Genomic DNA, 13,630 nt, shown 5'->3' on the forward strand with positions numbered 1-13,630 from the left:
AAGAGAAGAGAAGAGAAGAGAAGAGAAGAGAAGAGAAGAGAAGAGAAGAGAAGAGAAGAGAAGAGAAGAGAAGAGAAGAGAAGAGAAGAGAAGAGAGGTAGGAAAGAATGTAAGGACCAGGGGTGGCAGCAGTGCTACGAAACGCTGTCTTCTGAATGTGACAAGGCCACTGCACTCACAACAGTAGCCATGCTACCTCTCCAGGTGGTAGCACTCTATCAGAGATGGCAGAGGGACTCACGAAGCCCCACCCTAAGGAGCTACTAGGAGGTTACTGCTCCCCAGGGCAAGGGTGTCGTTTTTTTGTTTGTTTGTTTGTTTGTTTTTCTCAGCAGTACACTGTTAAATTGCTCATGTTCCTGTAAATAACACTCTTGCTAGCAACTGTACTGAAACTCCATGGGTCACAAAACAAGCTATCAAACAAAAGACAGGAAAACTGATGGGAGACTAATTGGAAAGAAGAGGGGGTTCAGCAGAGGGTAAGAAAAATAAGAAAATATAATACAGGAGTAAAATGACCAAAATATACACACCAATGAATTTGTCAAATGAATAATGGATTGAAAAAAAAAAAAAAACAGTAGCACTAAAAAGGGAAACATTTCCTCTATTTTTAACTTCTCCAGCTTCTTGGAGAACCTGAATATGCAAGCTACTAGGATCCTCACCAGACTTTGTTTTATGCCTTTCCAGAAAATTCCTAGGCCTCCAGAAATGAGAGAGCCTCCTTGACAGCCCTCGGGCTTCATAAACCTCCACATCCCTCTGAGGCCTGCTCAGAGGCCCTCTCACCACACTTGGAGTTTTGCTCCTAAAATAATCAGAGACCACCCTGGCACCCACTCACAAGCTGCCAATCTACCCTGCATAAACAGGGACAAGTGCTATTTATATCGTCGGGAGTTAGAGACTCCACAGCACCGCCCACGACATCACCCACCCACGACATCACCCAGTCATCCCCCAACATCAGCAATACTCTGTCCCCTCCCCACCCCACCCCCGACACTGAATGAGTGTGAAGATCAATTTTGCCAAAGGCCCGCTCTAGAGGTAACTCTAACCCTTGCCGGCCTGTAACCTAGAGACCCAAGTTAACCACAGCTGGCCTGGCCTAACAGTTTCGTTCCTGTTCAGACTCCTGTTCTGTTACTCGGTGTGGCCAAGCCAACCTCTCAGAACCTTCTGGATCCAGATGTCTCCCTGGCTGAGGTGGGAACTGGAGACGAGGACCATATATGTAAGCGTTGGTTGGCGAGACCCCTCACACCAGGAGGAGGTAAGGGGCACCGAAGAGGACACAGGAGCATTGGTGACATTCGTGATTACAAATGGACCTAGCTTGGGTAGACCTGGGCTTAGACCTGACACCCCTGCCCACAGCTTCATACAGAAGAGTCTAAGGCTAGAGTTCCAGCTCCTTCATGCTGAGCCCACTCCACCCTGGACTGCATTAGGGGTTTTCTTTCTTTCTTTCTTTCTTTCTTTCTTTCTTTCTTTCTTTCTTTCTTTCTTTCTTTCTTTCTTTCTTTCTTTCTTTTCTTGTTTTTTGTTTTGTTTTGTTTTGTTTTTCGAGACAGGGTTTCTCTGTATAGCCCTGACTGTCCGGGAACTCACTTTGTAGACCAGGCTGGCCTCGAACTCAGAAATCCGTCTGTCTCTGCCTTCTGAGTGCTGGGATTAAAGGCGGGCGCCACCACACCCAGCCATTAGAAGCTTTCTACACACTGGTGGGGACAGTTCTCCTGCACAAAGCCCTCCAGAGGCCAGAGCCCGGCCTGGGTGAGGACTTCCATGAAATGAGTAGTCTCTTTCTACACAGTGACCTTCGGTGGTGGCAAGCTGGACTGAGGTTGATCAGTAAGGGGGTAGGACAGGCACAAGAGATCCCTGATGGGACAGAAGCTATTGCTTTAAGTGTGTCAGTGACTGACTGCTCTAAAGTCCCAAGCATGAGTCTGGAAAGATGGCTCAGTGGTCAAGAGCACTTCATGCTCTTGAAGAGGACCTAGGTTCAGTTCCCAGTGCCTGGTACACATACATGCATGCAGACAAAACATGCATGATCATAAAATAAAATAAACCTAAAACAAACATAAATAACCAGAGCCCAACTGATAAGCCAAGCTGGTTCCCATATCCTGTGTGAGCCAGCTCAGGGCCAGCATCTGACTGGTTGATGGCAGTCAAGCCATTAGCAGCTCCTTCCCCAGAGGCTGGCAGGCTCCCACCGTGGGCACTGGCCAAGTCATCCTCTCTGGCTGGGCTTCCTGTTTAGCCAACATCTCATGCCAGCCTCGGGGTCGTATGCCAAGCCTCGCACTCTGCTGCGATACAGAGAGCCAGCACTTCACTTCCTCTCCCTACCTACATACTGGAGTTCTAGGCCTCTGGGTCCCTACTGGAATGGACTAATGGAGTAACCTGCAAACGTCTGGAAAGATCCATTACAGTTCCCCCACTAAGAAGGTGTGCCAGCTTTGGCAGTAAGCACACAGCTAGGAAAACTGGCTTCCACCAACTCAGAACTTTACAAATCTACTGCAGGTGACTTGTGCCAGCACTGTCAGAGCACTGACAAGGGAACAGTACAGACTGTGGAAAAGCACTCACCCACTGACCTGCTGGACTGAGCTCCAACCCCTCCCAAGCCTCAGTTTCCCACCTGCATTCTTGATCTCAGGACCCTCCCAACTCTGACTCTCTAAACTGTGTGACAGAGATGGCCTGACTGTGAGACCTTGCTTCCTGCTAAGCTTTGGCTCCCTTCCCATGGGGGGGGGGGGTAGAACCCAGAGTGTCACTCACCTATGAGGGTGCCGCTGACTGTGCCCTTCCCTTGACAGTTGAGCACACGCAGACTGTGCAGGCTGGTGCCCTTGGCCACACCAGCATCCCGGCCGCTGACCACACCTGCCAGGTGGGTGCCGTGGCTGTCACACTTGCTGGCCTGATCAATCAACACAGAGATCAAGTGAGAGGGTATGGACAGACTGACATAGTGCCCCCACAGATGACAGTACTCACACAACACTCCAGGGGCGGCACTTCTGCCTACCTTCACCCACCTCTGAGATGAAATGAGAGTCACACTCACCTGTCTGTGGAAGCGTGTCCCATCCTCCTCCGGCACGCTGTTGAAGTCAGTGATGGTGACCCTGCCCTCAATCTCCCGATGGGCACCCTGGATGCTGGTATCTAAGAGATACACCTCCACCTGGCTGCTTCCATCTTCCCATGGCAGCCGTTGTGGGAGTGGGGAGAATGGTTCCGGAGTTAACGCTATTGCTCACGTACCGAGCTGTCTGCCACCCCACCCATTAGACAGCTCCTGGGAAATCTCCCCACGCTGCATGCTATTGAATCTTACAGCAAGGAGTAGGGGCACAGAGAGGCCTGGGAACTGCCTGCGGCCTGAGGCTGGTAAATGACAGAACCAGGAGGTAAACTGAGGTATCCAGTTCCGTGTAAAATAACAATAGGACCATTCAGAACACAATATTATGGTATAAGATAAACCAATCTCCCAAGCATACACTCTTCCAGCTTACTAAGACAAGGACTGAGAAGACAGAAAGAAACTGGCAGGACTGCCTGGAGTCCTGGCTGCCCAACACATTCCCAGGGAGGAAGCAGGCTCCTAGTCCACAGATTCACCTGCAAGGGCCTGGTAAGCCCATAGACTATTTCTTCCCCTATTGAGTCTGGGTGGGACTTGGCACAGGAAGCTCGCCATAAGCCTGACACCTGCACCTTCCCACCCCGAGTAGTTGAGATTCTTCAAGAAACAGGCACGGGGTGAGCACTACATGAGACGCTGAGTGGAGGGGGGTGCCAGTGCAGGCCTGGTGGAGGGGGCCTGCAGAGGGTAGCACATGTCTGGTTCCTATAGAAGGAGAGCTAGGAGAATGGAGGAAAGGAAGGAGGGGCCCAAGGCGGCAGCCACACTCAAAAACCCCAGCCTGGGGCACTAGAGAGATGGCTCAATGGTCACGGGCATTTGTTGCTCTCGGAGATGAATTCAGTTCAGTTCCCAGCACCCATAGGGTGGCCAACAACCCCAGTTCCAGAAGACCAAATGCGCTCTTCAAAGCCTCTGCAGGCACTGCCTGCAGATGGTACATATATGCATACAAGGCACATGATATATATACATACATGCAGACAAAACACTTACATACATTTTTTAAAAAATGAATCGTTAAAAGAGTTTTCATCCTGGGGTTGGGCATACAGTTAAGTCTTTGAGTAGCTCCTAGTAGGCCTCAAGCCAAGCTCAGTCCCTAGTAGGTATGGAGAGAGGTACAGGTCTAAAAGGGTCCTTGGATTGCCCTTCCCCGCCTGTGGCTGGCACAGAGAGGTCTGTGGCTACCCTGGCTGGTTGCATAGCTAACCCAGCAGCCTGAGACACTCCCAGCTGCCAGCCTCCATCCATCTCACCAAATCCATGCCCCCTCGATTTAAGATTAAGATTAACCTTCCTTACATACTCGAAGGGGACAGACACTTCAGACTCCACAGACCCTCTGATCCTTTTCCAAAGCAGGTGCCCTTCAGCCTTTCTCAACTCGATGTCACCCACAGTCCTACCAGATCCAAACCACCTTCCCAAGTCTCTTTCTCCATCTCTGAAAGCAAGACACACTAGGCAGACTACTGACAGATGCAGGGAGCCTCCAGCAAGCTGATGGTAGGGGCACGGTGAGCTGGGATATCTAAATGGGAGCCATTGAAGTGAGTTGTGTCTGTCCTGCTGAGGGGTCTGTCCTTGTCTACAAGGCTGTGTATCCCACAAATAGTGAGTCAGTCAGGTTTAGGCTCTTCCTAGAGCGAAAGGGGCCAATCCAGATTGAAGGTATGGTGGTTTGAAGAGGAATGCCCCTCCCCCCCTACACTCATGTGTTTGACTGCTTGACCCATAGAGAGGGACACTACTAGGAGGTGTGGCTTTGTTGAAGTAGGTGTGGCCTTGTTAGAGCAGGTGTGGCCTTGTTGGAGTGGGTGTGGCCTTGTTGGAGGAAGTGTGTCACTGTGGAGGTGGGCTTTGAGGTGTCATATGTTCAAGCTACACCCAATGTGGCAGTCTCCTTCCTCTGCCTGTGGATCAAGAGGTAGACATCTCAACTCCTTCTCCAGCACCGTGTCTGCCTGCATGCCGCCATGTTCCCACCATTACAATAATGGACTGAACCTCTGACACTGAAAGCCAGCCTCAATTAAATAGTTTGCTGTATAAGAGTCATGGTGTCTCTTCACTGCAATAGAACACTAAGACCGGAGGGGATGAAGCCAACACGGATGAGAAGCTGGAGGGGAGGAGCATTTGAGGGAAAACTCTTGCATTTCTGCATGGAGCAATGCAGAGAGCACAGAGAGGTCAGGGCAGCCGCTGGAGCCCTGAGGTGGGGCGGGAAGGGGGCGGGAAGGGGGCGGGAAGGGGGCGGGCAGAGCAAAGCAAGTGGAGGCTGGAGGCTTCCTGGGGACTTTACCAGGGGGGCGGTCTTCCTCTGTCTGGTGCCATGCTGGGATAATCCGCTCCAGGTTCCACGGGACGCTCTGGGCGAAGACAAAGGAGTCTTCCTCAATGTACTCCACATGGGGCAACTTCAGGGCCTACAGAACCAGACAGCCATGCACATAGCTTCAAATGCCCTTCAGCTGACAGCAGCCCACATCAGCCCCACCTGACTGTCCACCTCCCCAACCTTCACAAAGTCTCCCTCCTGGGGCCCAGAAGACAGACCAGGGTCCAGTGTCCTCATCTCTCTCTGGCTGGGGAGCACGGTGTGTTCTGTAACTCCAGCCCCTGCATCTATATGCCTGCTCGGAGGATTCTCTCTTCCTCTCTCTGGATTCTGAGCGCCACATCTCCCCTGGGAGTCAGGCTATGCCTAGCTTCAGGGATGTGGTCAGGAATCTTAGTACTGTCGCTCTCCAGTCAGGATACTAGTGCTGGCCATGGGGCCTCTGCTCCTATCTCTGGCCTTTGCACTGACCCTGCAGACGACAGCAACCAGCTTCCCAGGCCTCCAGTGTGTTTGGCTAACAGGAGGCATCTGCACCAGTTTGAAAGAGGGGCCTGAGCCCTGCTCCTTAGCCAGGTTCACACAGCTGCATCCTCAGATACCACGCCCTTCCTCCATGCTTCAGCTTCCTCTCTTCAGCCCACTCCTGGAGGCCCAAGGCATCTCTAGGTGCTTCAGTATCCCCAGGGCTCCTACCCTCTGCCAGTGTCTTTACTTAATATCTGCTTAAACGCTCAACAGTCAGCTGGTGATGTTGGCACCTGTCCGTAATACAAGCATCCCAGAAGCAGGGGTGGGGGCATCACGAGTTGGAGGCCAGCTTGGACTACAGAACAAGATGCTGTCTCAACCTATCCCTATTCAAAAAAATATTCCACAGTCTCCACTAGTCCTCAAAAGATGGCTCCCATCACCCCATCTGGCTTACGGATAATCGTGGGAGAGAGAGGCAACTGCTCTAAATTAAACAAACTTGTGAGACACTGAACTTAGGCCGGTGCACCCTTTGAGACTCCGGGCTCAAGTTCCTAGAGCAAATTCTACAGCCCCCTGTACAGAGCTTGTTGCCCTGACCATCGGGCACCTGCCGGCCACCTGGCACTTCAGGTGTCTTATTCATTCCCCACAGCGCTGAGCACACAGCACCAGCTAACTTCTCTGGCATCAACCAGAGCAGTTAAGTCTCTCCACCTTTGCCATAAGCTTGATGGAAAGGCTCAAGGCTGCGTCACAGGCGATGCTTGGTAGAGTGCAGAGTGGATGGATGGGAGGCACTGATCTGATGTCCTCCTGCTCCATGGCATGGTCCATGCCCCACAGTCATTTGGTAACAAGATCTTAACTCAGTTTAAACCTTGGGGCTAGCAGTGACCCGAGGCCAGAAGACCAGGTGCATCTGTAATGCACACTGGAGGCCTGGGCAAGGCCCTGAGCCCTGGGACCTAAGGGTGTGCCGGGGGCTGAGAGCACCCAGTGGAGCAGGCAGGTGAGAACCTGGAGTGCCAAGATGGGGAGAAGACAGGGAGGGCAGGTGATGGCCTGTACCCCAGTTACCTTCTTCAGCAAAGAAAGGCAACATTCAGAGGAGTGATGGAGAAGCCCTACCTTGTCCCAAAAGAGAAGAATCTGACATTTGACACCTTTGTCACCAGTATTCCCAGGCCTTGTCCCTGCAGGTTCTCACAGGCAGTAGACAAACCAGAAAAGTATACTGGCAGGCAGGTCATGGGGTAGGGGTTCTGCTGCTAGCTGCCTCTGTCCTCCTATGAATGTAGACACAGCATGGGGATGTGGCCAAGTTAACTAGGCAGTTAGTTATTCAAGGAACCAAGAGCCACGGGCGCTTACTGGTCCTGCCTCGGCAGTGGGCACACTAAGATCAGTCAAGACATGGACATGGAAGCCTATGCTTCCCGGAAAGTCCCACACCCAAGAAGGTGGCTCACCAGGCCCAACAGGTCACTGCTCATCTTCACCAAGAAGCCAGGGAAGAGGTCATAAAAGATATGCAGAACCTTGATGACATAGCCCCGGCGGGCAGCCCGGGTCTGCAGGCGGTGGGTAGTTTGTTCAATCTGCAGCCTCTGGGTCTCCTCCATCAGCACCACAATGTAGGTTCCCGGCAGCCTCCAGGCCTCCTGATCCCCAGGAAGGAAGAGAAGCAGAGAACAACGTGAGAACCCCAGTGGTCCCAGCATGACCTCGTCTCAGTGTAGCACGCCTATCTCAGATTTTCCCACATTGTCTAGTTGCATGCACTCTGTTCCCGTAGAACTTTGTTTCCCTGGGAGGAACATCTCTGCCTGACCAAGGAACGCCTCAGGAAGGATCAGGATCCCCCTCCCCTCCTCCTCACCTCTTCCTCCCCTCCTCTTCCCCTCCCCCTTCCTCTCTCCCCTCCTTTTCCCCTCCCCTCCCCCTCCTCCTCAGCAATGTAGCTTTACTGAATTTGGCCATGAGACCTTCTGTCTCGTGAGTACATCTGGTGAGAATAATCATAAATAATGTGTATATTTTTCACTGTTTCCCCGCCCATGCTTTGAACCCTGAACTATCCAAATAAACTCTCCACAGAACTCCAATAAAAGGCTCTTATGGAGCATAGAGGCCCTGGCTTTGTTGAATCTTGAGTTGCACCAATCATTGGTGGGTTGAAACGGGTGGTACCCAAACAGGGCCTGAGCAAAACAGAGGGAATCGAATGAGAGGCATGTAGTTCTGGTAAACACACAGGAGACCACTCCAGGACACCACGGTAATCATGGGTGCAAAGCAAAAGCAGAAGAAAAGACCGTGTGTGCCTATTGTGCAGAAGGCAGAAAGCATGGTGGAAGGGGCAAAAAGCAGATCTCTAAAGCCTGTCAGAGCAGATGGACATACTGCTTCTGGCTGCCGCCACAGGGCACATTACACATAGAGCAATGCAAAGGTGTTTTGTGCTATTTTAAACAAGTTCATGGGCAGGAAGAGGTGGGCCCATTAAATGTCCAACCCCTTTTAATCTGATCACCTTAGTTATTCAGCCTTTGCAAACCACGCCTACCCTAAGCACAAGGAGAAAGCCCCAGATAGACCCTTCAGAGAGACAGAAGTAGCCAAGCCTTGCCTGAGCCTTCAGCTCCCCTCACCCCATTCCCAGTCTTGTGATTCTTCCAATGATTCAGAAAACAAAGCATCCTCTACTTGCCCTTCCTCTGCACCCCTATAGGTTGATGCATTTGCATTATCCTGGGAGGTCCTGTTAGCTCAAAAAGAAGGATCCTGAGACATACCTAACATTGCCTCTTGTATTTCCATCCTCTTCAACCCTTGGATCCACCACTATCATGAGGAGGTGATGACGCTTTCCCTCAGTGAGGAATACATGCAGAGAATGAGCCTATTCCCTTCCCTATAAGACACTTGTGGGTTTTAAACACGCCATGCCCTCTTCTGAAGCGATATCTCCATATGGCGTTGGAATTGTTGAAAGGGACGGCTGAAGCAGACCACCTAATACCCCATGAGTGGGGCACACTGGCCAGGACTCGTTTAAAACCTGCTAAATCCCTTCAGTTCAGGACTTGGTGGCATAAAGAGACTGTTAATCAAACATCACAAAATCAAATTGCCAAACCTTCCAATGGTAACCAGCACTGAGCAGCTTGTGGAGTCAGGACAGAAGATAGGGTTTGAGAGGTAAATGTGTTGTGACCATCGGACAGTGAATCAAATGGCTCTGCTGTGTTAGAGCTGAAAAGGATTTCTAGGCCTGAAAAGGAGATCATATAATGGCCTTCAGTGCCTACACTTCACTGCTAAAGGGGCAGAGGAAGCATCTTGGCCAGAACATTACTTTGGTGAATGGAGGTACCCCCCCCCCCGAGACTACACAGTATTCCGATGGGAAGAGAGATCACACAACAGGATAATGTGGGGAAGTCAATTACCTCCATGCTATATATATTCCAGTCTTGCCTGCAGATTAGGAGCGAAACCAGAGAGATAGAATAGACCAACTGTAAATCAAAGGGACCAAACTGCTACTAAACCACAAGTCCCCCAGTGATGCAGCGATTTGTGCAACTGGGGTGAACACATTTTCAAACCCGGTGGACAGCGGGAAGGGAATGTGTGGGCCGCACTAGGCAGCCTCCATATCACACCCATCTGTCTACAGAACCCTCGGCCTGGTCACTCAGCTGACGCTACCCAAAAGCCTTCTTAGTCACATCTCTGTGTTCAGTGACCCATCCAAGGTAATTCACTCCCTTCCTATCCCGACACCTCTGACTCCCTCCAGAAGCAGTTCAGAGAAGACCCAAGAGGCTTCAATTCAGGCTTTAATCCCACCTTCAGTATTTACTGGCATTTGACCCTGAGTAAGTGACTCAACGTCTTCGAGCCCCAGATAGCTCTTGTGTTGCAGGGCCCATCACACACTCCCAGGATATACCTGCAAGGGTACTCAAAAGAGACGAGTGTGTATGGCACCTGGCTGGGTGCTTGGCAAACGGAAACAGGCAAGATGATCCATGGAAAGAGCAAGATCATATCTCCATACAGAGAGGGGAGAGCCAAGGGCAAGGGGTGGGAGCAGAGGCACGCCTGCGCAGAAACCTTCCACAGATTTCCCAACATCCAATGGCTGAAGAGCAATGTCGACGCTCCTCTTTAGCCTTGACTTGAACCCACTCTGCACCTTCACCTCCTACAGATGCACCTTTGACTCTCGCCAGAGGAGCTCTGTCCAGAGCCTTTTGTTCAAGCCCTCGGGGTCAACTGGACTTCACTTGCATTCTAGAAGGGGAGCAATGGGCAGTGAGGGGTCAGCTCGGAGGTCAATGCAGCAAATATCTGAATATCCATATATTCACCCCGATGGAACAAGTTGAATTCTTAATAACCTTGAGTCAGACCAGACCTAGGCTTTATCATCAAGTAAAGCACAAAGGACCTTTGGGGTTCAGAATAGCTCCCATTTCAGAAGATAACATAAGGGCTGCAGGCACATTGAGCCGCCTTCTTCCTCCGCCTTCCCCAGTTCTGCGCCTCATTCATGACACGCCCTCTCTGGAAGATTCCCACTCCACCTTCATTCGCTGAGCTCCTAGATGCTTCAAAGCTCAGTCTGGAGTGCCCTCTGCCAAACGAAAAGCTACAGAACTGAGAAGGTGCTCTGCAGTGGAACGAGCTTTCCGGGAAGGCAAGGGCCACCTCCTTTCTCCGGGGGTCCCTGTATCTCATGGCTAGAATAAGAAGATTGGACTGAAATTCCTCGCCAAAATTATTTTCATTCTAAGTTTTATTCCCATCAAACATTCATTGAATGAATGAATGAATGAATGAATGAGCCAATTTTAGGATGTTCCTGAGCCCCTCAGATATACACTCACTTCTGCCCTCTCATCTTTCAAAACAGGGAACTCAGTATTTCCTGTGCCAGTCGCTCTGGGGGCTGTGGTGATTAGAACTGCCTTATTTGTTTGCAGCAGGGTCTTGCAATGTAGCCCAGGCTGGTCTGGAATTCACAATCCTTCTGCTTCAGTCTCCCAAGAGCCAAGATTATAGGAATGCCTGGCTCTAAAATGCCCTTTCTTACCCTGGCCATCACTTGTCATCCCTTTAGGCACAGAGCTTGGGGAGCACTGGGAGGGGTGATTCGAATTGAGAACCTGATACCTGCCCACCAGCACATTGGCTGGGGCTAGGTCTCTCCCAGATGCCCATTTTCTCCCTTCTGCCCCAGTAGCAGTGGCCAGATATACCCTACTGCAGTGGGCTATAATTCCAAAGTGATCTTTTCCCTGGTTTCATCCGGAGATCACCCCTGTGGTCACCAAAGGACCTTTATTTCCCATTTAACAAAAGCTCAAGACAGTAGCTATCCATCCAGGGCCGGGTGAATGACTCCAGCCTCCAGCCCCAAGTCTATTTCCAAGCCGGACATAAAAACAAACAAACAACAACAAAAAAAAACAAAAACAAAAACAAAAACAACAACAAAAAAAAAAACCCTCAGTGGAACCCTGGGAAGATTCATTTGGAGGGAACTGCTCAAGCAAGAGCTTCCTGTGGCTCAGAGCCAGAAGCAGATAAGCCCAAGAAGCTGACCCCGCCCACCCACGCATTCACCTACCTGTGCTCCAGTCATGCAACCCTGACACCCTTCCGCTAGATCGAGTCCTACAGAGCCCCAACAGGCACCCAGGATAAGTGCTGGATGACCAGTTGAAAAAGATGTGCCACTAGAGTTCTCAGCCTCCCGACGCCACTTTACTTCGGAGGACACCCTTTCTACATGACCACACCGGTAGCCCGCTCCCCGCCTCACACTTTTGGAACCAAGCCCCACGGTGCCTTTAGCACATGGCCTCCCCTATCCCACCCCCATCACTCTCTGCCACAAGATGCAGCTGAACACTATGCCCCCGCCTCCCGCACCTCAGGGCTGCTCTTAGGCTAGATGAGCAGAGAAAACCCTCGAAGAGCATCACCCCCAACCCCGAAGCAACGCCGTTGCCTGGCACCCATACCTTGGAGCAACGGCGGAAGGTGGCGGTGGCCACATGTGCGACCTCATCAGTCAGGCCATCCTCCTGGGACGGGAGGGCGAGCATCAGCTCTTCATAGTCTCCGTCCTCGTCCTGGGCACCGGCGCCCGTGGGGCACAGTAGCAGCAACAGCAGCAGCAGCGGCGGCGGCAACAGCGGCCACGCAGAGCAGTGGGTGCCCATCGGGGCGAGGAGAGGTGCGCGCGGCCACAGGAAGGACGTGGACGGCTGGGATTCGGGGCACCGGGCTCCGGGGCTGCGGGTCGTGATGTCCCTGGGGAGCCAAGCACTAGCTCAGTCCTCTAGCCTCAGAAAGAGAGAGACTGGGAGCCCACCGGCAGGCAGCCTGTGCATCCACGTGAAGGTGGAAGCCTTCTAGGGTGTGGGTGCTGGACGCATGGGGGCCGGGAGATCACGCCACCCCAAGCCCCATCGGAAGATCCTCTCTGATTAAACATTAACGGGGCCCGGGTACTAAAGGTTCAGGTTTCGGCCTCGCCCTCCCCAGACAGCGTCAAATGACGCTCAGAGAGAGGACGAAACCCCAAATCCTAATTGGGCTGCAAACCGGACCTGTTACATTCCCCCCTCTTAGCCCCCACTCCAATCCTCCTCAGGCGGGGTGCCAACTCAGAGGCGTGCTGAGCCCACCTCTTTAGTGTTTCCGGGGTCTGCCAGCCACTCCTATACTTCTCCCTCCAACAATATTAACTAACTTCTCCTGGGCCCTCCTCCTGTGACCCATGACTCCTCACTGCAGGCTGACTTCCCTCCTCCACCTGCCTAAACTTTGCACTCCATCCAGCCTGTATCCCCTCCCTCCCTGGCCTCCAGCCCTCTGCTCCTTGGGCCCACCTGCACCCAGCCTACTTGGAGAAGACTGCTTTCCTTGGGTTCCAGCTACACTGGTCACTTCGAGGGACGACTCTACAGAGACTCCACATTTAAATCTTCAAAGATGCCAGAGACTCAAACTCCATCGTAAGCACAAGCTGGGTCAGTGTGTGTGTGTGTGTGTGTGTGTGTGTGTGTGTGTGTGTGTGTGTGTGTGTGGTGTAGGGAGATGAGGAGAGGTACCCTGGGCTCTGTGACAGATGGAGCCAGCGGATCAGTCAGGTCTTATCCCACATCCTCCACTGCATTCTCCACAGGGGTGGGGAGGACACCTCGCTGGGTGCCTGCCGCTCGGCTGGGTTTTCATAGCTCATTAATTATGCCCCCTACTGTAAGTTGCCCCAAGTAACTTCTCCCCCTTTTGAGAACCATTCCGTAGCCCCAGCCCCTGGTCACCAGTCTGTGACCCTACCCCAGTACCATTCCTATCCCTATCCTTGATCCTGGCTACCAAGTTGAAGTAAATCAGTGGTTCTCAACCCGTGGCTGGAGACCCATGTGTGGGTTGAGTCCCCTTTCACAGGGAGCCCATACCAGGCGTCTTACATGTCAGATGCTTGCATTAAGATTCATAACAGTAGCAAAGTTGCAGTTATGAAGTAGCAAGTAAAATAATTTTATGGTTGGTGTCACCCTAACATGAGGAACTATATTAAAGTGTCGCAGCAGGAGGAG

At 51.9% G+C, this 13,630-nt stretch overlaps 1 protein-coding gene across 1 annotated transcript in view; it reads right to left on the reverse strand.

Annotated features, from left to right (window-relative positions):
* Pcsk9 (proprotein convertase subtilisin/kexin type 9) overlaps positions 1 to 12,666 on the reverse strand; it is a 22,588-nt gene extending 9,922 nt beyond the window's left edge. The window contains exons 1-5 of the mRNA XM_021200864.1: positions 12,044 to 12,666; positions 7,475 to 7,666; positions 5,493 to 5,616; positions 3,101 to 3,234; positions 2,812 to 2,953 (exon numbers count right to left, since the gene is read on the reverse strand). Coding sequence (XP_021056523.1) covers positions 2,812 to 2,953; positions 3,101 to 3,234; positions 5,493 to 5,616; positions 7,475 to 7,666; positions 12,044 to 12,244 — 793 coding nt within the window. The 5' untranslated portion in view covers positions 12,245 to 12,666. The remainder of the gene's footprint in view (positions 1 to 2,811; positions 2,954 to 3,100; positions 3,235 to 5,492; positions 5,617 to 7,474; positions 7,667 to 12,043) is intronic.
* Between the last annotated feature and the right edge of the window lie 964 nt (positions 12,667 to 13,630).

Source organism: Mus pahari, chromosome 6, assembly GCF_900095145.1.
Source record: "Mus pahari chromosome 6, PAHARI_EIJ_v1.1, whole genome shotgun sequence".
Lineage (NCBI taxonomy): Eukaryota > Metazoa > Chordata > Mammalia > Rodentia > Muridae > Mus > Mus pahari.